The 26,325-nt window shown below is 41.7% G+C and overlaps 1 protein-coding gene and 4 long non-coding RNA genes across 5 annotated transcripts; 3 read left to right on the forward strand and 2 right to left on the reverse strand.

The window, feature by feature from the left end:
• The first annotated feature begins 654 nt into the window (after positions 1-654).
• Positions 655-2,656, forward strand: LOC116046270. Its single transcript, XR_004104091.1, has 3 exons — positions 655-670; positions 1,900-1,901; positions 2,582-2,656. It is a non-coding gene; the product is annotated as an uncharacterized LOC116046270 (long non-coding RNA).
• Positions 2,657-3,413: 757 nt separating this feature from the next.
• On the forward strand, positions 3,414-3,665 carry LOC116046269. Its single transcript, XR_004104090.2, has 2 exons — positions 3,414-3,522; positions 3,588-3,665. It is a non-coding gene; the product is annotated as an uncharacterized LOC116046269 (long non-coding RNA).
• A 251-nt stretch (positions 3,666-3,916) lies between these two features.
• LOC118496214 lies at positions 3,917-15,615 on the reverse strand. The gene is made up of 3 exons (XR_004898718.1): positions 15,602-15,615; positions 11,503-11,510; positions 3,917-4,027 (listed from the first exon to the last, which is right to left on the reverse strand). It is a non-coding gene; the product is annotated as an uncharacterized LOC118496214 (long non-coding RNA).
• On the reverse strand, positions 3,920-11,036 carry eef1e1 (eukaryotic translation elongation factor 1 epsilon 1). Its single transcript, XM_031294545.2, has 4 exons — positions 10,886-11,036; positions 9,834-10,031; positions 6,757-6,852; positions 3,920-4,413 (listed from the first exon to the last, which is right to left on the reverse strand). Exons 1-4 carry the CDS (start codon positions 10,967-10,969, stop codon positions 4,270-4,272), a joined length of 522 nt encoding a protein of 173 aa, XP_031150405.1. The 5' UTR covers positions 10,970-11,036; the 3' UTR covers positions 3,920-4,269.
• LOC116046271 lies at positions 10,383-12,184 on the forward strand. The gene is made up of 2 exons (XR_004104092.2): positions 10,383-10,708; positions 11,769-12,184. It is a non-coding gene; the product is annotated as an uncharacterized LOC116046271 (long non-coding RNA).
• Positions 15,616-26,325: the final 10,710 nt, after the last annotated feature.

The following is a 26,325-nucleotide window of genomic DNA, read 5'->3' on the forward strand; positions in this document are numbered from 1 at the left end:
TGTCTTTGCGTAGGCTGTTTTTGGTCTCCAAAACTCTACATTTTCCGTCAGCGTGTGTCTAGAACCACCGTTTCAGATTGACAGCCAAAGATTTCATTGCATCTCTCTCACATTTTATGACTGTCACCTTTTCCATGCGCTGTCAATTTGACAAATGGGGACCCCTATATACATATGATTTGGTATAGTCCTGCAGTCCACCTCTTATAGAAGTCTTTTGGACAAAACTACCATGGTCAATTAGATATATCACCCTTAGTGCTAAAATATTAACTGAATATGTAAGACAATTCAAGAGTAAAAAAACAAACATATTGTGATCTTGTTGTGTAGCTGGACCAGGTGGGGGGTTGACTGGGAAATAGGGCCACCTAGAGTCATGACCTCTGGTAGTGATGTAATATCCTGTCCATTAGGTCATGGGTGTAATTATTAATTTTCTATTATAAGGCTTGTGCTTATTCCTGGGCCTGTACTCCTTTTTTGTTGTGACTGATTTTTTGGTTTTCTTTTGCTTCTTCTTGTATGGTTTGCCTAGATGGGCCTCTGTAGTCAATGCATCGCTGTATATTACTATTGTCATGTTAAACTTTTTGGTCTCAAAAAAATTGTCTGGGGAAAGCCCCAAATCACAGTGTTTAGTGGCCTTTAAAGCAACAAAAACTTTAAAGTTCTGCAGAATAAGTGGCTCTTTGTGAAGTCTGTATTGTAGGAGTCAATAATAAAGACTGTATGCCCACTTTAAATATCAACTTTTTCTATTCTGTTGAACCTGCAATTCGGTTTGCTAGTAAAATCACCAATGTTTTCACAGCTTTTTTCACCTCTGTCCCTTCATGCTCTGAGAGAGAGAGGCCACAGCTTCACGGTGAGAGATGAAGTCATCAGTAGATACCATATTGAACTCTGACCTCTCCCTCAACAGGCAATGGGGAGAGGTCAAAGGTCAACAAGGCTGCCAGGGGCAGTTAGTAATCTGGGTGGGTGTTGAGCGTGTTGATCCAGGGCTACCCCTGCTGAGTGTTGCTCCTTTCGCCTTCAGAAGTTGGTGGGAAGGTGGCCTTTAATTGGTGCCTCTGTCCTGGTTACCCGCTGTGGCCTCATCAGTACGTCTGGCTCTGACTTCACTCAGGTTTGATCAGCGGGGAGCCTGACTGTGAGACCGTACCACACCAGCTATTTGAGATTCTGCCAACAGTCAGCACGCAGAGACACACAAGAAAAGAATAGTTTCAAAATGACTGACTAATCATCTTTGTATATTTTGGTGCTGATGAGTTTTGAATCATTGCTGGAAAATAAAGTTAAACCCCAAACCCCAAAACAAGTCATCCACTTTATAGTCTCGCTTTGCCAGACCGTCCTCCAACGCGGCGCTGCAGAGGAGGGTCTGGCGAGTCCACACAGCATTCCAGGATGGGAGAAAAACGTGCTCTGGTTTATTGGCATTTCTTTGAACCAATCACAATCGTCTTGGGTGGTGCTAAGCGTCGTACGGCGCCACGGTGCCACTGCAAAATAGCCTTGGGAAGGAACTTATTTTGGTGGAACGTGTGTACGTTCAAAAGTTGTTTTAGTCGTGCCAGAGAAAACTCAGATTGGACAGATAGTCTAGGTAGCTGTCTGGATTGATGTCAGCCCAAGGCAACGGATATCCGGCCTAAATGAGTGAATCCAACGGAGCAATTCCGGAAGTGGAACATCGAGGATATAGACTCTCCACTTTATAATAACTTTAACAGCTGCGACGATTTTTATCAGTTTATGTGAGTGCACGTTAATTTACCATCACCTTGATCAGTTTACTTTCTAGATTTTGAGTTTTGTAAATGAAATTTTGGTTTTTATGCTCTGTAATTCTAATCTTTTTGAAGGACATTTCGGCTGTGCCTAAAAAAGGCGTGGCAATTTGATCGAAACGTGACACAAAATATCAAAGTATTCCTGATTTAATGGAAATGTCAAATTCAACAGCATTCAAAAGAAATGCCAAAAAAGTTACCAAATGAATGTGAAAGTCATTTAAAGCATCTGTGTTTTATTGTGTTAAGCTGCATTTAATTGACAATGGATTCATTGACAAAATTTTTCAATGGAAACGATAAGGGACGTATCTTTTCATTATAGATCACTGATATCCATAACAATAAAGGTATTTTCAATCCTACATGGTCTGGAACCATGGTATCACCACAAACACGAGGACAAAAGCTTCTTTAATGCTAGACCACATCATAAAGTAGTCACAAGGCTTGCTCAAATGACTGCAAGCTGTTTTTATCCTTCATATCTTTACAACACTTGCTGCAAACACACAGCCAGCTGTCTTAGTGGAACTCCATTTAACTCGTCTTCTGGCTGGATTACGCAAAACGAATTCTTGGAGAATACAAAAAGTACACACTTAAAGATCATGCATAGAAGTCAGGGGTCATGAGGTGTGCATCCCTCTGATTTATTGGCAAAGGATGAACAGGTTGGTAACATCAGATAATGAAAACCACTGAAGCAACAGAGCAACGGATTGAGGAAATGAGAAAACGTGGCTGAAAACATTTTAACTTTAGACAGTAAAGAACAGAAACACGGAAAAGCATCCAGTATTCTAAGATGTATCCAGACTAGAACATTCAATGTTTGTGTTAAAATACTTTAGTGTCTCTTTCAATGGTTTTATACGTCAGCAAAAGCAATGATCATTTGAATTTAGCTCAATAAGATGTATTTTTCTGTTGTTCTTTGTCTACTTATCATTACCTTCATGATGCTAATTACAGGTTCTGACGCCACAGCAACGACATGGCCTGTTAACAGTGCCAATAGCAAACCTCCAGCCAGCAGCAGTAAGGCTTTCCGAGGGACGGATCATTGTTCATGTCACAAAAAGATCCCTCGGCCTCTGGGTGCTCTTTTTCCTCTCTATGGCCTTCCCTCTCTCCCTCCCTCCCTCCTTCCCTGGCTGCCTCCCTTCGTCCTTCTCTCGCCAGTAGCCCTGTGGGAGAGCGAGGGTTGAAATGACACACAGTGGCTGACTGTCGCCCAGGGGTCTGGGTTCTGGCCTTGGCTGGCTGGCTGGCTCTGTGTGGCAGCTGGTGAGCCCGCTGCCCTCTCTCTGGCCTGCAGCATCAACAGTGGTGGTAGTGGGACTGATTGGAGCCTCACTCTGATCTCTGACTCTGGGGCTGACGCTCAACTGCTCACTGCTGCCCACACGACTGGTGGTGAGGAAGTGGGACAGAGAGCGGATGTAATCAGGAACGAAAACACACACACACACACACACACACACACACACACACACACACACACACACACACACACACACACACACACACACACACACACACACACACACACACACACACACAACTGTCCAGTGAAATGGCTTAGAGTTGCATGTGAAAAACATAAAATCCTAAGAAAACAAACGCAGTCCTGATAGGGATGCGAGCTGAGAGGGACGACTATATTCTTTAGGGCAGAGAGCTGGCAGAATGACTGTGATCATTATGGGGTTATGATGTTGAACCAGCAACCACATTTATTTGGACAAACTGTTGCTGGAAATGCATTGATATGGCCTGAAGGAAGCTGCTTGTCCTGAGGACATAATGCCAGTTAAGTAAAATCTTTGAAGTCTTTTAAAACTTCTCAAAACAAAATCACCTTTAAACCACAATTTATAAATAGAAACACCTTTTTAACAAGCTAGCAGCACTTCACCGCAACCAGTACAGCTTTCCCTTTGAAAACAACCATACAAATGAAGACTTCCAAAAGTCCTACAAAAAATCTGCAACAAAAAAATAAAAGACCAACGTAACTGTCTCACATCTTTGCTCCCTAGTTACCGAATAAGGGTTAAGACACCAAACTTGTTTTAGCGTTAGCAGGATTGAATGATTGAGAAGTTAAAGAATATGAACTGAACTTGAATTTATTAGTAAGCAATCCCTTAATGGCGTTTCAGTTCCTCATACACTAAAGCTGTTAGGCTTTAGTTTTGTTGTTGATTTTCCTGGTTAAACTTTTTTTTTTTAAACCCAAAGAGCAAACAGGGTTTAGGTATGTGACCAGGACAAAACATTAAGGCAGGAATCATGATCCGATAAAAGGAGATCTTGGATAGAAGTGACTATGTGGAAACATCCTCAAATTGTGACAATGAAGCGATACGCTGTTGGATTTTAGATGATAATTTGCCTAGGTCTAGTCCAAAAGACAGACGAGCTTGTGATGCGTCAGGCTGGGATGGGGGGGGGTCGGGTCTCAGTGGTGTTTGCTGGTGTAAAGTCTGTTCCTGGGCACAACTACGGGAGGGAGGTGGTGTCGGATGCCGGGGTAGTGCTGAATGTGGTCGAACCATCGCGTCACATTCACGTACTGCTCCTTGTCCTGGATGGCCAAGTCCACCTGGGTGAGAGGGGAGAGGTTCGTCTGATTATAGAAAGAAACCCTTCAGCCACAATATGTGAAAGCTGGTGAGGTTGACGGCGCTAAATCCGTTTTATACAGTATATGCTGTTGGCTGTGAAAGACGGAGGGCATCATTCTTTAATATTTTATGTAATTGAACAATGTCCTGTGTTACCAGATTAGTTTTAATCATAGACTGTATAATATTAATGGACAACGCATCCGGTTCGGCGAAATGCTGCAAATGCAGAAGTGCCTTAAAGCTGCATTCTATCTGAATTCCAGCAGGGGACGACACGTGCGGTTGCAAAAGGAGGTCAGTTTCTGTAGAAGTCTATGAGAAATTGACCCACTTCTCACTTGACTTATTACCTCAGTAAACACTTTCATAATGAGTTTATGGTCTCAATCGCTAGTTTTAAGTCTTTCTGCAACACAGAATGATGTTCATTTTTGGAATTACGGTCTCGTTGATTTTAAAATCGGCGATAAAGCAGGGGGTGTTTTAGGGCGTGGCTATGATGTGCTTGCCAGTGAAAGTGTGTAACGTAACGTGGCTCCTGCCTCACTCCTCCCTCGTCTAAAATCGTCACATCCGCAACCAGGATGGCTGCGCCCGTAACGGCAAACTCGACGACGAATAGCAGATCTCCACAAACCAATGGGTGACGTCACACATGCGCTGTCCATTAATATACAGTCTATGGTTTTAATGCATTTTATATTATTGGAGATGATCTGTTTGTCTGTATTTTTGTGCAAAAAAAAAAAAAAAAGAAAACAAATGAAGTGATTTAGAGCTGTGGTTCCAGACCTGTGGGTCCATACAAGTCTAGTCACAAGATGATTTAAAAGGATAACACAGAAATGTTTCTGTTCCTTTACACAAAAGTATGTTTAATTTGTTCAGGTTTTCTTAAATCTTATTTCTTGTCAAATACTGGATACTTTTACTTCTTCAGGCCTCTAAAACTTGAAATAAAACGAGTACAAGGAAAAATCCCTAAATCAAACTGATCACAACTCATGTCCACACAGAAACCATAACCTGCTGGTCACAAGTTAACAATGTTTCATTTTATAGGGTCACAAGCCGAAGACATAGGAAACCACAGGTAGGGCAAAGCTTATTAAAGCCTTCTCAAAACTACCAAGGATTTTGACAAGTCTGTGTCCCTGGCATTTCACAATGAAGGTGGCAAACCTAAACATAAAAAGGATTATACCAGAACGCATCAGGACGTCCTTGGAACAAAATCTTATTAGAAGTGTGCCTTTTCATTATCTCATTAACTGGAATGTGGAATCTCGCCAGCCAGACAACAGTCCAGCCTAAAACCATTCTAGCATCAGTCAGGTTTAATGTTTGTGTCATGTTGTTTCCCATGAATTGAACATCAGGACAGGCTGTGGTTAAGGGTTGGGCTAGCTGACCCCTTGTCCCCGAGGTTAAAAACCACACTGATTGCAAACCAAAGTGACGCTCTTCTGCCTGGTGGCGGGGGGGGCAACCTTCCATCTCCGCCACAACCACTGACATCTCTCAACATGTGATCTCTCCCTCCCTCCATCTCATTCCGTCTTCCCCATTTCTGAACTCACTTTCTTTTTCAAACTGGAAGGCACAACAAACTTACTTGTCCCTGGTCTGAGGCTAAAGACATCACTTTGTGCCACATCACTTTATTCCTCTGAAGAGAAGTGAGAATGTGTTTATAACCCGTGTGTTCATTGCCAACTTGTCCTTGATGCCCTTTGGCCATATGACTGGTCTAATTGTGTGTTATGCACTGTGACAAATTGCTTATTAAAGTTGTGGTTTGACTGAAGTGAGCGCTGATAGGGAGGGAAAAGGATAGATGAAGGGATGGATGGATGGATGGATGGATGGAGTCTCTGGAAAATGGTGGTGAGAATGGTACCGAGACAAAACAAATCAATCACATTTACCCCTGAATGTGCAATCCCACACAACTTTGGCAAACTAGGCAAAACATTACGTCCAAGTTTTTTTCAAATGTTTAGTTTACTTCATGTTTTACTTTCAGTCATCCTCAGTAACAAAACGCTTTAAATGTGATCTAGTATTGCACGTAAGTGGGCAACAGTTTATCTGAAAACTCGATAAAAATAAATGTTTTTTAAGTCACAAGTCAGTTAACAGCAGCCCTGACCCAAAGCTAACCTACATCAAATCCATATTTCTTTTCACCAATTTGCATCGTTTGAAACTCAGTATATGTTTTGGCGATACATTACAGTTTAAATGATAATGAGCCCTCGGAAATCAGAACGGTGTGACACTTAAAAGGTGCAGAAGTGAGAGAGAAGGTAACTTACTATGAGTGGATGGATTCCATAGTACATGAAAGTGTCAGCTAAGGTGAACTGGTTGCCAGCCATGTAGACCTTGTCTTGCAGGTAGAGGTTGAGGTCCTGCAAGAATCAGATCCACAACATAACCAGCTATGAAAATGAGGTCATTCATTTATGCATCATGGTACGCATTTAACCTAACCCTAACCACATTAGGGAGGAAAATTACATTTACACGAATCGCTAATGAGGCCTCCTCTCAGAGAGGCGGTGTTGTTGTTGGTCATGACTTATTCTGAATTTCACTAAACACCTCAACTAGTTGTGGATTTATTGTACAGACGGACTCTTTTGTGCTTCGCTGAAAAACAAAGTGAAACAAAAGAGATAGTAAAGTGAATATGCAGCTCTGTAAAGTAAGATTTTCATACATTTTTTATTTGTTTTTACAAAATGTTTCTCTCTTGATGGACACTACAGACCTAAGGGGGGTATGACAGCAGGTTCGTTAACCTATATATCTGTGGGTGCGTGAGCTACATGAGTCTGGATCCTAGCTTGCGTGTGTGTCTGTGTGCTGTGCTATGTGGGTAGGAATAATATGTAACCTGAGGGGGTTTAACATCTCTCCCCATGACTGGCGACTTAGCACAGATGCTGTAGAAAACAGGCTATTTGTTTACTTCGCTACCAAATGACTGCAACTCTCTAATGAACAAATCTAATGAAGCTGTCCTGAACTTGGGCATCATGATGTGCGTTTCTCAGTCCAAGTCTATGTGTGCAAAGTCGTGCGTGGAAGTGCTGGTCCCAGGGGAAGGGACCATCTTTAGCACTTGTACATTGTGCGAGGGGAACACTCCACGCACACAGAGCATCTTGGGGGCAAATGGAGTTATTGTGCGGCAACAGTGGGTGATGCCAAACAAGGCATGAAGACTGCAGACTTCCTCCCCTTCCACAATCAGATCCTTGCTTTTCTTAGCCTACAGCCATGGAGCTGAAGCCCAGTCGAGCATCAGAGAAGAGGCAGCTCTCCTGCCAGCCCCCCCCCAGCACATGGAGCTCCAAACCTGGGTTCTTCTCTACCTGCTGCCGCCTAAACTGTGCACTCTTTTCATCGGTACATTCAGATAAACAGAATTTAGACAGAGTACCATTGTGCAACAACAGAGTTAGGGGCGAACACTTAAATTTAAAACAATATGAAAACTGTGAAAGATTTCTTCTGTTTTTTGCCCTTCGGGCAGGTCACGTACAGGCTAGAAAAGAACAGCGGGTCATTTTTACATTAAACAGAAACATGGAACTAATAAACAACTAAGAATACCACACAAGAAATATTTATACTACTGCAATGCATTGTATGTCTTTGGGCCAATTTCTTTCTGATATACTTTTGTATAGCTACAAACACACACACACACTTGATCCAGATACAGTGACCTCACAGTATGTTTCCCGTCCCAACACAACCTTTTACTAGCCCTCTGCCTTCAGACCTGAATACCATAAAATGTTAAAAGAAAAAAACCCATATAGGGCTGCACGATATGAGTAAAATATCTAATTGTGATTATTTTGACTGATATTGCAATTGCGATGTGATTCACGATATTGGAGGGAATGATGTTTTTTGCATTATTCTAATATTCATTGAAAACTATATTAAAATGATTGTGGTGTGATTTTTGTGAGGATTTGTACCAAACAAGGCTGAGACATCTCTGCAGCACCACAATACTTAATCCAAAATGGGTTGACACATATTTTGCCTTTTAACAAATGATGCTCCTCCCCGTGATTTGGATGTTGCACTAGTCCATATTGCGATCTCGATAAAATTGCGATCAATTGCACAGCCCTAATCTCATATGAAATTAATGATGTTTTCTATCTTTCACATTAATGGTGTATAGATTCCTGTCAAAAACAGAGAGCAATCATAATTTAGAGATCAGGAAGCCTGTAATGCAGTACATGGAGTTCAAGATGGTGGTGGTCTCCGTTGACTAAAGACAAAGTGGGCACTGAGATGTATCTAGATGTAACTGGCTGTATGCTTGAGCATTTGGTTTATTAAAACCAATAAGAAAGTTGACTTCTGTGGCAGCAGGAAGTACTGGCCTAATTGATTTAAGGTGGAGTGACAGACTTTTCCCAATATTCAGCTATCTTTGGGTTCAGGGCCAAATTGGCCTTGCGTGTTTATTATCACATTACATGAGTGACAAGATGCTCACTTCAGAAACAGGTCTCAGCTTAAAAGACTATGAGTTTCTTATTTGCATCCTGGTGTGAGAAAGTTGACAAGTCTTGCAGTCAACAGTTTTTGTCTCCGGGTAATTTAATGAGAGATGACTAGTGTGCTTGAGAGAAGAGTGTTATGGACGGAGCTAAAGCAGCAGGACAGGACAGGAGGCCACCGGCCTCCAAAACTGAGCTGCTCAGGGCGACTTCCTTCTGTAAGTGGCACCATTAAAATATTTAAGAGGCCTGTCCAGATAACATGCTGCCGCATAGCATGACTCCTCAGCCATGCCACAACAGTGTGTCTTGCTGAGACATATACACACACACACACACACACACACACACACACACACACACACACGATAGTGCCAAGAGGCACCTAGCGTCCAGCAGACCAGTGCCTGCCGATCCATTTCACGCTGACTGGCGTCAGGCACATTAAAAGCATTTTCCTCTGTCGTGTGGGGCCATGTCACTGAAGGGCCATACATCAGTCTGTATTCCTGTCGCTTGTGCTTTAACAAGACAAACACACGCAGTGCCCTAGCTGATGGACAGAGAGGGGGATTGTGAGAGAAAATTAGATGCTATGCCACCTCAAAAAGGTAGGGAATCTTTTTTTTTTTTTTTTTTTTTTTAAATGCCCCCCCCCAAAAAAAGAAAAAAATAATCCTAAAAAAAATTAAACACTGAATCAGCACTGACAAACTGAAAGCAAAAGCTTGATTCAAAGCTTGGAATATACCAATAAAATCTAGGACAGTCATACATTGAGATGCATTTGGACAACATAACAGCAATTTGGAAGAACAAGAAAATAACTTTCTTGAATACCAGCTTCTCTCTACCTTCAGGATGGTCTTGATGTCTTCCTTTGTGCAGCCGTCCAGCTTGGAGACTCTGTACTCCAGCCACTGCTGCACCACAGCCCTGCTCTCTGCACAGTCTCCCAGCAGGTTTGGGCGCTTGGCCTCTTTCACCAGGTGACAGGCGATAGTCACCATCCCTACCAGTGGAGGACCATTATTATTCTGTAGCACAGGTATCTGCATGGAGACATGAGACAGGGAGAGGGCAGTGAGATGGAGAGAGTGAAAAAAGTGAATTTTGTTGATTTTATTCAAGTTTACAACAATTAGGCAACCAGACATCACATGTCCCTGGATTTGCTTTACACCTCCTTAAAAACATGTTTGTTCAGTTCCAGCGACAGCAAAATGCACCCATGATAACTTTACATTCATGAATAAAACTGTTTGATTCTGAGGGCGTGTAATATGCATGTGATTATAAACATATCACTTAATAAAACAGATTAATTAAATGAGATTTGAGCATGTAGGTTAATATCTAGGTCAGAATGCTCAATTTGGGGATACAAGAACATTTGTTTTCAACATTTTCCATAAAGATTAGGCTATGCTAACTTTCAGTACATAAGACTTGAAGATACATTTGGTGTTGTGTCATTCTCCTCCCCCTTTCAGTCATCAATACTGAAGGTTCAGTTCATTTTAAAGAGCTTCTCAGTAAAGCGAATTTATGACAGCAGAGAGCCCTCTCCTCCCATCACTTTATGGACGGGCATGCGCAAAGCATGGATCTATTTCCATTGTGCTGAGTTGTGGAAATAAGACAGCTGACATTAAAGGTTGTTGTTGCTAGATTTGAGTATCAGTCTAACCGATGAAAAAGACAACTGACTATCAACTGATAACACAAGGTAGATATGTCACGAAAACTCAGATTTTAACCCATATTTTCAACACACGTGACTAGCTTGTTAGCAATATCTAGCTAGCTACTGTGTGCTGATTACAATAGCGTATAGGCTTCCTATAAAATGAAATTGCGGTTTAAAGCCAACAGTGGACGCCACAAAAATGTACGCTCACGTCACCTTCTTATCCCCCTGTGTACTGTACTTGTTCGGCTTTTTCAATCCTAAGTATTTCTCCAGCGATGATAGCTCCCGTAACGCCATGTTTCTGATTCTGACTGTCAGAGGAGCAGAGCAGCGTGCGTTTGACCTGATTGGGTAAAAGACTCAACTCCTGCCCACAACAGCTTGACTGACTGTAGAGTTAACCAATAAAAACACAGCACGACAGTCTGTCATACATTGCATCAGTGAATGAGCAGCGTCTGAATAAAATAAAATAAAATAAAATAAAATAAAATAAAATAAAATAAAATAAAATAAAATAAAATAAAATAAAATAAAATAAAATAAAATAAAATAAAATAAAATAAAACAAACATAACATTTGAAACTGTGAATGATTATTCTTTTTTTCTCCATTTATGCGAGGTTTTGGTTTTAGTTCACATTTAAAAAAAAAAAAGGAAATTATTTATAGGCCAGACTGGAGATCATTTTCAGCTACAATATTATAAAAGGTTTCATTTCAAAGATCGTTATGGTTGGCAGATAAATGCTAATCATAGATTACCATAAAGTGCCTACGAGTAAAAACAAACAAACAAAAGAAAACCATGCTTCTGTAGGTATTCTACCATCTATACTGATGTGATTTGTTAGTATGCTTGACCTAATTACTTATTTAATCTGGGTTTATTTAAAGCAAACACACCCTATCAGTAGCTTACAATATATTGTTATTGCAAATGAGAATATATATATATATATATATACCAGCAGCATTCCATAGGTGGGCTCAACTCTGTAATCCAAACCTCCCCAGCAGCGTGGGGTTAACTGATAAAAAAAATGAGTGTTATGCAGTGCTGCCAGTTCATAGTAACATGCCTGTTTTTCACAGAACTTTTCCATCAGGATTTGTGGTTAAATTGAATCAAAATGACAGTGGAAGGTCTGGAGTTTCAGTCTAAAGTCCTGCAGCAAAGTGTTTCTGTCTGTCTGTCTCTGCAGTGTGTCCTGGCTGTGACATTGTGTGTGTCGTGTCTGTTTGGATTTGCACTGTGCCTCTACGATTTCTCCATAATGAAATGTCACCTGTCAGTCAAAACTGGGCTTATTAAGTATATACTGTCCAAGTGTGTGTGTGACTATGTACTTGTGTGTGTATGTGTGTGACACCATAGAGACTGACAGCTGGGCTGAGGTGTCACACTACAAGCTTTCTTTTCAGCCCCAGCGGTCCCACTTTGTAACAGCTCACCTGGATGACAAGGCTCGAGGTGATGTCAGCGACTGTAGCAATACAAGTCAAATTCATATTATTGCTCTGGATTTTTATTGACGTTATTCAGACTGAAATAATATATACAAGACATGTAGAGTAAGGGAGATGGAGGCTGGTGAGTCCAAACTGAAGCCCACTGTGGTTTACGCCTGTGGTTTTTTCTACAGTGACATGAAAAAGGCCCGTGGGGCCAACAGCAATGTCCATTAATATTAATATATACTCATAGTATTTTTTTTATTTGTCCGTATTTGCCCCCCTTTTTTTCACAACAAGAAAAAAAAAGGTGAATACAATGTCCATATTCCACATGGAATTCAATTTAACATTTTAGCCAAAGCATACAAGACTAAATTGTTCTGTTCAGCTTGTAATTACAAGACGGCCACAGAAAATATGTGAGTCTCTCCATCTTTTATTTTAATGTCATCATCATGTGGCCAGTATGTCTAAAAAATATGAATTCCTATTGCTGAGTTACGCTAATACTTAGTATTCCTATGGTTTTCCAGATTACACTTCCAGTGCTCTAATGCTTATAATCAACTTTCTATTGGGTCAATTGTGAATATCTTGCTCACTGAATATGATAATAATAACATAATGATGAATACCTGGACCATAATCTTGCAGCGCAGTTTATTATTGAGAATCTAGGGCCCCTTGATTCTCATGTGGGCAGCCATTGTGCTTCATGTGAACTACTTCCGTTGATGTTTATCGCCTTGCACATACCCATGTATCCACATCTTACCCTTGCACCGTGTGTACCTAATATAAAAGAACAGATGATATTTTTAAACCCAATTTGTTGAGAAAAAGCTGTCCCAGAAAACAAATTAATTATAAGAATGAGTACACAGACTATCACAAATGATTAGATGCTATGGTACAAGGTAAGGCTAATTCTCTGTTTTCTTTTTTTCATCTAACCTTCCATTTTTGCTGTTTGTTTATAGGCTCCAGCATGTCATACACTTAGTAGGGCTTCTGTAAATGAATGCCTGCAGCATTAAAGTGCATCTCCTTTAACTAAATGCCTCCAAGCTGCCACATCCTGTCTGTACTCAGGCGGGCTGAGGACAACGATCCCCAGTGCCCAGGACTAACTGTAGCCTGTGGGAGTTTTCTCATGCCGATTGTAATACACAATCTGGGGTCACATTAGTAAGGAAATCTACAGTGGGGGTCACCGATAGTGCCGTGGGGCTTCCCAAGCCAGGCATAGCCATAAACACTGCCTCAGTCCTGGTAGATGTATGCCCCTCTGCCTAGTCTGTAGCTTACAATATGCTGTTACACTGATTTGTCTAGCTGGGATGCAGGGCCACAGCACCGCCTGTCTCCTCTGTTACCTTTCATGACCTGGGAAAGCTTTCTGACTGAATACTGTATTTTAACCACACAGATGCTCGCAGAAGGAGAGGGGAGGGATTGGTTGTGAGTAGTCGACATGAACGCTGTCAGCACGGATTGGTGAAATTGCATATTGGTGCTAGGTCGGATCCCCAGTGCGGAGTGAACATGGGGACGGGCGCCAGGCGGCGGGGTGACAGTTTGGGAGAAGGCTGCGAGTTGTGAGATAAAGACAGACAGATGTATGGGGATCGGAGTGCTGCCCCTACCTCCCGCTCCTGTCAGGTTTTATTTTTGATTTGATCTCATCGAGCTTGATGCATGGTTGACTTTTTGAAGAAACTACCATGAAAATAGATTTTGGTACGTGGGTAATAGTTTGTATAGTACAGTATGTACAGTAAGTTTAAATAATCATTTTGTAATAGCTGTAAAATACAAATTCCTCAGGGGTTTGCTTTCATCACATAATGCTCCTTTGATTCTGAAAAAGAAAAAAGTCAACCAAGTCATCCACATAACTTCTGGTATGAGTATGTTTTAGTTTGTTTTCATGCTCAATATATTCTTTGGTCTATACAATGTCAGAAAATGGTGAAAAGAAATGCCTGTCACATTTTCCCAATAGCCCAGTGATGTTCTTTTCTTCTTTCCAAAAAAAGTCCCAAACCCAAATATATTAGTTTACTATCACATGCAACAGAGAAAAGCAGCAAATCCGCACATTGGACTGCATTTGATTATGAAAATACAATAAATTTCCTTTCAATCAACTAATCTATGACTTCTTTCAGCTTTAGTTTTAATCTTCTGGTTTGGAAACTTAATCTGAAAACAAAACCTAAACCTCATCTCCGTGACATGTTTCTCATTCACTTCCAAGCCAAACCCACTATACAGTAACTCACTTTCAGCCAGTGTGGTATATAACTAGTGGTAGTCCGCACAGTGTGTCTTTTGGCTCCGGAGCTGCTGGCTCTTGTATCGAAGGAGAGTCAGAGGATGCCAGAAATGTCGCACCTCTAGGCGGGGCCTTTGGGCCTTTGTGACGACAACAGTGATGGGATTATAGGAACCACCCTGCTGAAACAGGCACCCAAAGGCTAAAAACAACAAGCTGGTCCCCCCACTCCATCACACACACACACACACACACACACACACACACACACACACACACACACACACACACACACACACACACACACACACACATGCAAATGAGTATATGTTCAAATATGTTTACAAGGGGGATGGAAGGGCTGGATGAGCCAGTGACAGGAGTGGAGTGATGACATTTTTGTGGCATTTCGTGTCTTTCCCTTAACATTTGTGACACGAGATTAGCATTGGAAGGCATGCTCATAAGTGTGTGTGTTTGTGTGTGTAGAACGAGGGCGGTTGAGTCTACGACTGATCAGGAGAGCCCCCTCGAGACAAACGAACAAGTGATAAAGGCAGTTTCTCCATTTCCTCCTCCTCTGCTTACATGCCAACCCACAAGGCTGTGGGACATGCTGGGGGACACAGTACCAGCTCACAGTAACAACAAACCCTGTCCCTGCCTCCCATCCAGCAGCAGTCACTTAGGACTATTAATTACCGCTCTGAATTTCCTCCTCCTTACCCGTAGCCATCCGTGTCCCCCTCAGACAAACAACCTCGGTGGGAGGATCTTGATTATTATAGCTTCTGAAAAGTCAGGTTGTCTTTTATTGAAGTTGCCCACTGGCCATGCAGGTTTCTCTCCATCGCTCTCTCTCTGTCTCACTCTGGCTCGGTGTCTCTCGTCCATGATTCAGACAAAATCTTGAAGGAAACTGTTATGCTGTGGCTGGGAGGTTGATGAAGGGGGGCTCTCATGTTGTTGGAGGTTTGAGCTCACGCAACTCATGAGAGGTTATTAAAGCATGCACACAAACACATACACAAGCGCTGGCTAGAAGATGGAGCTTCTATGTGCAGCTTCAGAATAATTTAGCTGTTTTGTCCTTCACCAGCAGGGAGCACTGTGGGTCTTTCAAAAATCACCAAGTCCAGCTCTCTTCACAGTCCAGCTGCATCTAAACCAGGATTGCCTTGTAAAAGTGAACTTTAAAAAAAAATCTGAAATAAGAAAGTGACTATTAAAAATAAATGGGATCATGTGAAACTTATAGGAGTATTGAAACCACTGAAACTGTATCTTGAAAAATAATTAAACCAATATGTTCCACTTATCATTGAGACAATGGAGTACTTTTACTGTCTTTAAGGATCAGTTTAAAAAATATATAATTCTACATTGGAAATTACTTTGAAGACTTAAATCTAGGCTAGGTGTTGACATGTTCCACACATGACCTCATATCTAGGCTGTGTGATTAGAATAGTTTGGTAACACATCTTCCACAAAATCAGATGAGGAGCAGATTCACTTGTGAGTGGCTTTCAGTGGCCTGTTTTGTAAAAGTGCTGTGGTCCGTGGCACATTAAGTACTTTTTGTTGTTGTTGCAGTTTTCAAATGGTTAAAATGAAACTCCGTCTTTTTGATTGCAAAATTTGAAATGTTTAAAAATCACAGGCGTATGAGAAGGCATTTGGGAAACCTCTACTCAGGTCCTAATCCTCCCGCTCATCCGTCTTCATGTCTTTAACCCATTAGTTTGATTCACTACCTCTGGAGCGGGAAAGTGAAAGCTCAGGCCGGCACTTGTCTCTCCTATGACTGTGTCCACTATATCCCTTTCACGTGGCACTTTATGGCCTGCTGGAGAGGGGTGGAAGGGGCATGTGTGTGTGTGTGTGTGTGTGTGTGTGTGTGTGTGTGTGTGACTGAGAAAGAAGACAGAGAGTGTGGAAGTGGGGGAGATAGATATAGGGAGATTCAGAGGGTTATTTGTCCCTCTTCCCCTCTCAGAGAGCTAGGAATCACGGTCTGCATGACAGGTTGCCAGCCCCCGTCGGGGGTGATCTATATGAGACCCTCTTTATTGGCAATTTCAACCCAGGGACAGATGAGACTGCAGCCAGCCAGCCGGACAGCCAGACTATGATGAAAGCGCCCAAGACTCACCTGTGACTCTCGCACTGAAGGCTAGAGAAATAATGCATCAGAGGTTATATGTGGAGCTATGTGTGCTGTGTAGATGTATGAGCCATGTGTGTGTGTGTGTGTGTGTGTGTGTGTGTGTGTGTGTGTGTGTGTGTGTGTGTGTGTGTGTGTGTGTGTGTGTGCATGTGCGGTAGAAATAATGTATGGCTTCTGTCATGCCCAGAGGTCTATTTTTAGTATGGAGAAAGTCACCGAGCTGTGTTGCAGGCAGATTTCGATTGAGATGGTTTGGGTACTTTACATATTGTTGGAATGTAGGGTAAATAATTCAACTCAGAGCAACAGTCAAGAATCTGTCCATGACTTATTGCTTTTGGCTTTCTCAGAGTAACATTGCTGTTGAACATGCGTATTCAATAATAACAAATAGCATACTGCACTGCATGTAAACCATATTAACTCTTTCTGTGCTGTATGAGCTGAATATTGTTCTGCCTGAGCGCTGAACATTAAAAAGCATTCTAAAACCTGGATGTAACACTGATTGTAATGAAACATTACATCCACCATAAGTACTAAAACATAACTTGCAGATTCCGATTGAACTGAAACTCCATTCTCCCATAGACTTTTCTTAACATCCTGCATTGGGTAACACTGATATCACATTCAGCCCTTCTCTCCCAAGTCTGCGAAACACATTTCCCATTTTTCAAAGTCTTGAATCGCACAAGGCAAATCACTGGGAACTAGCATGACAACATTCAAGCTCTGAGCAGACAATATATCCTGAGGCCATTCCTCCATCCAACGCGCTGCTGAATGAAAGACAGAAGCTTGCAAAGTGACGAACACCATGAAATAGCCCTGTAATGAACAATTGCTCTCATATGAGGAGGCCTGTTCAGTCAGGACCAGCCATTAGACCGGTCTCTCTCTGTTCACTACTAATCGATTAGTACAGTCTGCAAAGCATTGATCAGCGGTTCGCTTTAAAGTGTCGGCATGGTGGATGGAGGTTTAGAAAATAAAGATTTAAGGGTATTGAACAGGTTTAGAAAAATGCTAACTAAAATTCTCTATTTGTGGTTCTAAATAAAGTAAAGCAGAAGAGTGTGACAATATAATAGGAGTTATTAAACCTTATTATTTTGAGAAAAGTGAGAATTAGGATTGTGGTTTGAATAGTATATGCAGACTTTCACTTCTTGCTTGTAGTGTCTGTATACATCTTTTTAAGGTTGAACTACCTTAACCCTAATGTTCTGTTCAAAAATCTTACTGAACATTGTTTTATCACCTTGATGCGTCATTACTTTTTCTAATTGCTTATCAACATGCTTTTGAAAATTCTAAATATGTCTATTGGAATTTCTGTTATTGGAGTTTTATAACAGCTTTGAGATGTAGGTCAGACTTCTCCGGCATCTAATTGACCCCAAACATCACTAACATCACTGAGAAAACATACTGTAAATTCCTTTGTCTGTAAATGACTTTTTGGCAAACAAAATGAGTATATATTCGTTCATGCATAGCCCATATAATGTGCAATATTTCCACATTTGGTGTAATAACAATGCTTTAGGATAATTTCTCCATTTTGCCACTTTCATCAAATGGGGTTACCACTTAAATAACTACATATAATATTTCAATGAGGTCAGATGAAAATAATATATGTATTTAAAGGAAAATAATTGCAATGATTCCTCTTATTTGTGTACATACAGCAATGCGAAGGACCCCAAACAATGACGAAGTAAAGTTAAATTCAACAAAACACAAGGACATGCTGTCATGGATTTTCATATTCAAATAGACTGTAAATCATTTGATCTACAACTATGCTCAAGCTGTTTAAACACAATATTTTAGGTCAAAGGGGTAAAAGTAAAAATCTAAGTTTGGCAGAAAGTTTCATGGTGGTGTAGATGATGAAGATTTTAAAGTGAGCTATTTTACGAACTTGTAAATTCTTATGGGTTGATTGCTTGACATACTGTACATGTGTTGGAGATATATTTGCAAATGTTTTGCCCTTGTGGTAAGCATTGCTACTGGACAGATTTATCCCAATATGCAGTAAATTATGATATCATTTCCATTTTGTAGTAATAACAGAAATGCTTATAGTATATCATTTCAGTGGACTGTATGAAGGTAATAAGAAATATACGCAACATATTATTATGTGTGTAGGTACCTATGAGTGTGTGCTTCATTGCACAAATAGTATGTATACCGCACGGTACCTATGTGTGATTGTTTATCTGCACAGAACAAGTCAATACATGCATGTAAACTATATGTCTATATATAATTCTGTGTGCTTGGCTCCTCTGCATTGTGTTGTATACTCTGCAGTGGCTGTCAGCGCTTCTCAGTGTTTGTCATTCTGTCTATCTGTGTTTGTCTGTCTGTGTTTGTCGTCCTGTCCCGGCCTCCATGTACACTCAGCCTCTAATTAACTTAATAAAGTGTAGCAATTTTGACATTTAGGGGCCTAATTTGCTCCACAGTTACAGATCGGCTGACCAGTGTTGCAGATAACGCGGACTGACAGGATCAGAGTAAAGTCTGTTTATCTGGGGAAATAAAGGGTAAAAAGAGGCCTGGCTTGGTGATAGGTACTTTCCTGTACGGTGTGTGTATGTGTGTGTGGGTGAAGAGAGAACTTTTGTGCTTTCATGTGTGTGTGTGTGTGTGTGTGTGTGTGTGTGTGTGTGTGTGAACTTTGTGCCCTTGTGTGCGTGAGTGAGAGTAAGTGAGAGACAGGCCCAGTTATTACTTAAATGGCTTATGATGTTGGCTGATACGGAGCGTACGCATGTTTAGGCTTATCAACATTGTGCATCTAAAAATTGTCTATCTACAAATGTTGCACTTGTTGTGACCTTTGCCTCAGGTTTCTCTTGGCTTGCTGGTGGCGCTTCACATGTGCTGTGTTCTGTCTTTGCAAATCTCCCTCTTAATAAAGCTATCAGATTCCCCAATAAACAGAGAAACAGAGATGCACACACACCCACACAATCACACACACACACACACACACACACACACACACACACACACACACACACACACACACACAGAGCAGTGCTCTGTTTGCAGATAGAGCCAAAGAAAATCTTCCCATCTACCTGGGGGGACCTGCTAGTGCCAGCGCTCGCTGCTATACACATATCCATCAAAACATCACTGACAGAGAAGTCAAGTCGCTCTCTCTCTCTCCCCTTACTGCCGACCCGTAACCCATTTATCTCGAGATAACTTTGTCAGATTGTCAACCAAACTCTCCAGTGGGAGTCGAGCCCAAAGCCTATTACGGGGGAATCAGCAGGCCGAGGCTGGTCACTGCTAAACGGATACTCCCTCCAAGCTCCCCCTGCCTTGACTGCATTATTGGGACTACTGATCCTACATCCGCTCAAGTCAGCCAATTATAGGAAACAGTGATTGTGTTGCTGAAATCCCTCACCGTTCGAAACTGCATTGGTTTATTGATTACATATACAGAGATTAGTTATCAGAGAGCAGATGTAATGCTTGTAAAAATGTGAGTATAACCACATTCACTGTTGCTGACCTCTGGTGTCACTCACTCACTCACTCACTCACTGTTCTTCCTTCCTGCCTTCACTCTGGCGGTTGGGGATGAAATGTGTGTACATACTGAATAACCAAAACACTTTATTTAAGTGGTAGCTGTGTTGGTGGCAGCAGTAGTATCAGAGAGATGGGTTTGTGTTTGAGTGTGTGGGTTGTGTGTGTGAGTGTGTGTGTGTGTGTGTGTGTGTGTGTGCGTGCGTGCACTTTTACTTTAACCCCGATGCCTTGTGACATGTCGCCCAGGCCACTCTGTGCTATTCCCGGCCAGGAGATCTTGGGTTCATGAATAATTTGCCACCGTTAATCTTGAGCGGTCTTGATTTACTCTGGGATGCCTTTGAAGCAGCAACATGCTGAGGGCTTTACAGGGACAGCTACCAAACTACGGAGACTAACAACAGCAATAAAGGGAACTGAAGGAGGGAGAGACACGGCGAAAGGAGAATGAAGGGAATCTATTCTTCTTGGAAAGTTGCTGCTCTGTTTTCAGGGATGTTTTTTTTTAAAAGATAGCTCTCCAAGGCTTTTCACACAGAGGAGTTATTTGTTATATAATGGCCAAGAGTGAAATGTTGTTTCTGACTTTGCAATAAGGTGAAGTTAGTATGACTTATTGATTTGGCATCTGACTTTAAGATACCAATGTTCTCTTGTCTGACTCTACTCAAACATTACCGTACACACACATGAAAACATGCTGGCGTTGACAGTATGAAAAGCTGTGTCAATGGACTTTACTACAATTAAAAACATCAGTTAAAATGGATTAAAATGGCGTGACTCGACTGAGGTCTTTTACATGAAACATATACAGTATAGATAGATAGTGAGAGTGAAAGAGAGATGTCCACCCATGTCATCTCCCCTATAGCCCTCTGTGTGACACCCCAGTTTAGCAGTGTAATGACCCAGCACTAACAGCTTTCATTTAACTCTATCAGGGTCAATGTCAGCCCCTCTGAACTCATTGGCCATTGATAGGCAGGTGTACCATGATTAATAGATTATAAATAGAGGGTTCATTTATTACTTACTTGGAGGAGGATTTAACTTAAAACCAAACATTATTAAGTGCTGCATCTATGAAAAAGTTTAATTTCAATCGCAATGTAGAGTACTTTATAGTTAGCCTACATTATTTTCCATTATTCCAGTTTAAAATGCACTGGTTTGTCTTGAAAAAACCACAACCTTTTTCCAGTTTAGTTGATCCTGTTCTTGGATGGGTTTTGAAGCAGGTGAATTTAATGTAGAATACAATCAAGATAGCCACAGATTCTAGACAGTTATTTGCAACTGAATGACTGGTAAAGTAAAGGAACATTTTAAGGCTGGTCTAACTGCTGGACTTTAGATGTTAACTCCTGATGGATGAATTCTGATGGCTACTTTCGACAGTCCAACCAGCCTCACTTGTTAGAAAATGATGATAAACTCACACTTTGACAAATAAAGTGACCTGCTCTGGAAACACAGTCTCCCTGCATGTGTGTTAGTGTTGACCCTGGTTAACATGTGTGTGTGTGTGTGTGGATGTTATAAGCTGTCAGGTTACAGAGTGCGGTCCCAGGTGCTCTCCTCCTTGTTTTGGGACCAAGCCCCTGAAGGCCATGATGGGGGCCTGTTGTTTAGGCTCGGGGGCTGAGCACTGAGATTTATTCTGAGGTGGACTCACTACACTCGTCACTCTCAATAGGATCTAGTGGTGTTTACCGATCATACCTGAGGCAAAACAACTGTTTGCTGAACCAGATCCAAACACTACTGTTGTATGCATTCATGGTTTTCTAACTTTTTTCTTGGGAGGGACGTATACCCCCAACTTAGTTTGCACACTAGGGTTTTATATATATATTTTACTTCAAAATCCCACTAATTCTGTTTTTGCACCTTGGTTTTTATGTGGATTAAACAAATGTGATGTTGGTGCTTAATTAGTGGGCTTTCGAGGTGTTGCTAGATGGATTTTTTTTTAATTTTACCTTTGGACAGAGCCAGGCTAGCTGTTTCCCCTGCCTTCAGTCTTTATGTAAGGTATTTTTCTTTTGTGCGTCAGACGGTTTTGGCCTCCCCGTCGTCCAGTAATTCCTGATAATGGATACCTTATCGGGCATTTACCCTTACCCTATAACATGCTCTTGGTGAATACCCAATTATGATTAGCTGCAGGGTGACCATTTAAAAGTGATATAGGACACCTACTAAGTAGTTCCAGAAAAACTATTCAAATTATTATTTTTCTTTTAATGTAACACATTTATTTGTAACGGTAAACAGACAGTTATACCGGAACTACTTAGTAGGTGTCCTATATCTCCTTTTAATGGACACCCTGCAGCCAATCAGAAACAAATATTTACCCAGACTATGGTATAAGCTAAGTTAATGGTGTTTTACATCTAAAATCCAGCAATCAGACCAGCCTTAAAATGTAGCTTTACTTTACCATTTGTCATTCAGTTGCAAATTCACTTTAATGTAATGTCTAGAATCTGTCGCTATCTTGATTGTATTCTACTCTAAAATCACCTGCTTCATAACCCATTCGAGAACAGGATCAACTAAACTGGAAAAGGTTATTGTTTTTATGCGGCAGGTTCATATTACCAGACAAACATGACAGTGGTATTGCTCTTCATATTTCCTTTCCTTTCCTTTCCTTTAGCTATGGTACCTAATCTTTTGTTTGAGTTTCTTATAGATTTTATAGATATTTTGTCTTTCAAGAAAGACCACAATAGAAATAACTGGTCTAAACAATATAAAACAATGCACATTAACCAACAGAGTGTGAGAGTGTGTGGTGTACAGTAGGCTATATACAGTATGGTGCATTATTGATTTGGAATAACTTTAACTTTTTGGGACTCTGTAAATGTTGATGGAGCCCTGAGGGGTGCAGACAGAGAAACAAAAACAAACACGTAAGCATTTTCTCTGTTAATTTCCTATCTGCATTATCCACTTACAGACAGGAGAGTGGCTGAGATGTGTATCACTCCATATATAAATTAACTTCCTGGAAACACTTAACAAGGATGTCCTGTATATTAGTCTTGTCACTCATCAAATGAATGTCAAATACAGGGCAAGCTCTTTCTAATTACACACACTCTTTAAATGTATACTGTTGACTGTGCACTGTGAATTGAACAGGAGGCACCTCTTTGAATGTTGCTATGTTCTTATTTAGAAATAGCATTTCAAAGTCATTACGGTTTGATGTCCAGGATATTAGAAGAAGAAAGATAGGATTGTTAAGATGATTATAGCTATGTGTGTCTCCTTGGTCATTCAGGTTCATATTCTTCTAAAGCCCCCTGTTATTGCCTGTTCATTGGATTGGCCACCATGTTAGAGTCAGTCAAATATGATACTGTAGTACATGTAACGAGCCAGGGAGTAACATACAATAATAATGATAACCTTTATGGGTTTTAGAAGCAATAAAGAAATAACAGACCGGAAAAATTCAACATATTACCCGATACGACCTGTCTGAAGACAACCAGACTATGTGTGCAGTGGGCGTGACTAAGTACACACAAATCATCTGAGAAAAAAAAAATGAAATGGGGATGCATTATATCGATTTCTTTTTTTCGGGCTCTTGTGTTTTGAAGGCGAGCGGTAACTGACCGAGACGGACAGCCTCATCATTACCCGGAGAGACGGAGCAGGGAGCCTCCACCTCACCTTCCCAGTCAACTGGCCCAGTCAATCCAGGGACAATGGCATTGGAGCGGGGGGAAGGTGGGTGGGATAGGATGGAGGACTCATTGCTGTTGCAGAACGGGTAGCCTGCCTGTCATCTCTGTCTCGTCCAAGCTCGCCAATCTCACTAACTATACTCTCCCATGGCCCAGGCTCTCTCTCTCTCTCTCTCTCTCTCTCTCTCTCTCTCTCTCTCTCTCTCTCTCTCTCTCTCTCTCTCTCTCTCTCTCTCTCACACTCACAGGCCGGGTTTTCTACCAGTGCTGACAACCCACATATAATTAAGGGCCATGAATGCAGCACTACCTTTGAGTGAAGATGACAGCGAGGGGCCTACCTATAGCTCCTCTCCTCCTCCTCCTTCTTCTCTCTCTCATCTTCCTCTGCACCGGTTGAGCAGCAGCTCAGCGGAGCGGTGGGGAGGCTGAGGGACGGTTGCAAACCCACTGGCCCTAATTGATGGTCTCTTATTCCAGGGAGGGTGGGTCTGGGTGGGCGTGAGGAGGCGTGGGGGAGGCTGCTCTTGGATTGGGGGGGTAGTTGGATATCTAGACGTCCCCCTTTTCCTCTCACCATCACACCCTCTTGGTGCATCTCCTGCTCTCTCCTCCTGGTCTGCTTCTCTGCCAAGTCTGGCACAGTCACTGCAGAGTGTGCCTCTCTTTCTCTCTGTCTGACTCTTTCTATCTCCATTCTTGTCTCATAAAGGGCTGGAGGAGAGAGACCTCAAGTTGCTGCTCCAGAGGAAACAACAGTGTAAATGTGCTGCATCTCAATATAGAGCCTTACAAGGAGTTAGCAACTTAGCATTGCATTATTTGCTTTGGCGACTCTAGACTACCTTATCCTGGCTACAGAGAATGAGAGACACCAGATCACCAGAAAAAAACACTACAGGAATTGACATGTAGACTGAAAGAGAAGAGATAGGCGAAGACAGGGTGTAAAAAAAGTGGGGAGCACTCCCAGCGTCATACTCCAAGAGATCACGTTTACTGTAGATGTTTGTGAATAGGCCTATGTGTCAACGCTGTAATCACAGGACAACTCACGAAGAAGCCCTCCCTGCACCGCTCGGTCCGCCAACACCCTGGTGTTGTTACCACGCCGACGAGCAAACGAACAGGGGAGAAGATGTGGATAGAGAGGGGGGGGGGGGTCATTCGCGAGCTGTCGAGTGATTAGAGCAATTACTCGTCAAGGATATGTCACAGCCAATCACATCTGTCCCTTTCGTCTCTTCAGAGACAGGCGAGGGGGTGACCCAGACCTGCCCACATCGGACCGACTACAGCCTTCACTGAGAGTGTGTGTGTGTGTGTGTGTGTGTGTGTGTGTATATATGTGTGCATGTGTGTCTGTGTGTGTGTGTGTGTGTGTGTGTGTGTGTGTGTGTGTGTGTGTGTGTGTGTTGCTAGTGATATTAGATTATGCAGGCCTGCCATGCCTTGACACACTCCAGGTCATTATCTCTAACCAATGATTTCATGGTGCAGAGGTGGGAGTAGTGTTGCTATGGACGCTCAGTGATTGGATTATTGTAGGTTGCTGTCTGTGCATGTGGGTGTATCGGATTATTGTGTCATTTTACATTAACAATGTCAACGTATGATTTTGATCTCCCATATATCACTGATGATCATTTTTTAAGAACATCACACAGTGAGAGAACTTGTTCCTGTGTGTGATAATTGATAACAACTGAGGTAGTCTAATGTTAATAACTGTATTTCCTAAAGAAAAGTCACAATCACAGAATATTACATTGAAATCAACTACAAGTAACCATTCATGTCTCTGAGGTATCACTACAAGTTCACCATCAGACTATAGCTGTACTTGTTCTCTGTTCCTTTTACTTTGTTCTCTCTGTGGTTCTCCTCCTTGCTCTCTCCTCCCTTCCTCTCCTGCTTGTTTGACTCTGCTAAATTCAGAGCTGTGGCACTAAACGAAGGCTTTTGGCAGCACAGCACTGTTATGGAGGACGTAGATCCCCTGCTGCGAGAACCCTGGCCGCACAGCTCCGAGATCGCTGCAGATGACCCTGCCTTGTTTCGGAGCCTGTTGTGCTTGTGTGTTTACGTGCACACTTCTGTGTTGTTGTGCCTGTGTATCTCTCAGTCCTTCCTGACCTTCCCTGTTGCAAGTGTACAAACATGTTATTTCAGTGTTGGGTTAGAAAGTGTCTCTGAGGTCCAACCGATTCCAATGTTCCCGCTATTTATTCCTCTCGCATCTAGCTCGACACCACGTTGCATGTGAGTTACACAGCAGCAAACAAGAACAGTGCTTGTAATTATGCCAAATCCCAAAATTGACTGGCATATGTTCATGACAGGTATTTAAAGGACTTCAATGATTCTTTGAAGCAAATTATTTCACATGGAAGATGACAGTATATAAGTATGTGGTATTTAAAATATTTAAATAACGTCAGAAATAATAATGTCAGAAAC

This window comes from Sander lucioperca, chromosome 1 (assembly GCF_008315115.2).
Source record: "Sander lucioperca isolate FBNREF2018 chromosome 1, SLUC_FBN_1.2, whole genome shotgun sequence".
NCBI classification, from domain to species: domain Eukaryota; kingdom Metazoa; phylum Chordata; class Actinopteri; order Perciformes; family Percidae; genus Sander; species Sander lucioperca.

Bases quoted from the DNA above. Each gene is read 5' to 3' on its own strand.
- eef1e1 (XM_031294545.2), bottom strand. From the start codon at position 10,969: ATGGCGTTACGGGAGCTATCATCGCTGGAGAAATACTTAGGATTGAAA. The intron at 10,032-10,885 runs GTGACGTGAGCG...GTCTCCATGCAG, and splicing joins GTACACAGGGGGATAAGAAG to ATACCTGTGCTACAGAATAA. The intron at 6,853-9,833 runs GTAGAGAGAAGC...TGATTCTTGCAG, and splicing joins ACATCAAGACCATCCTGAAG to GACCTCAACCTCTACCTGCA.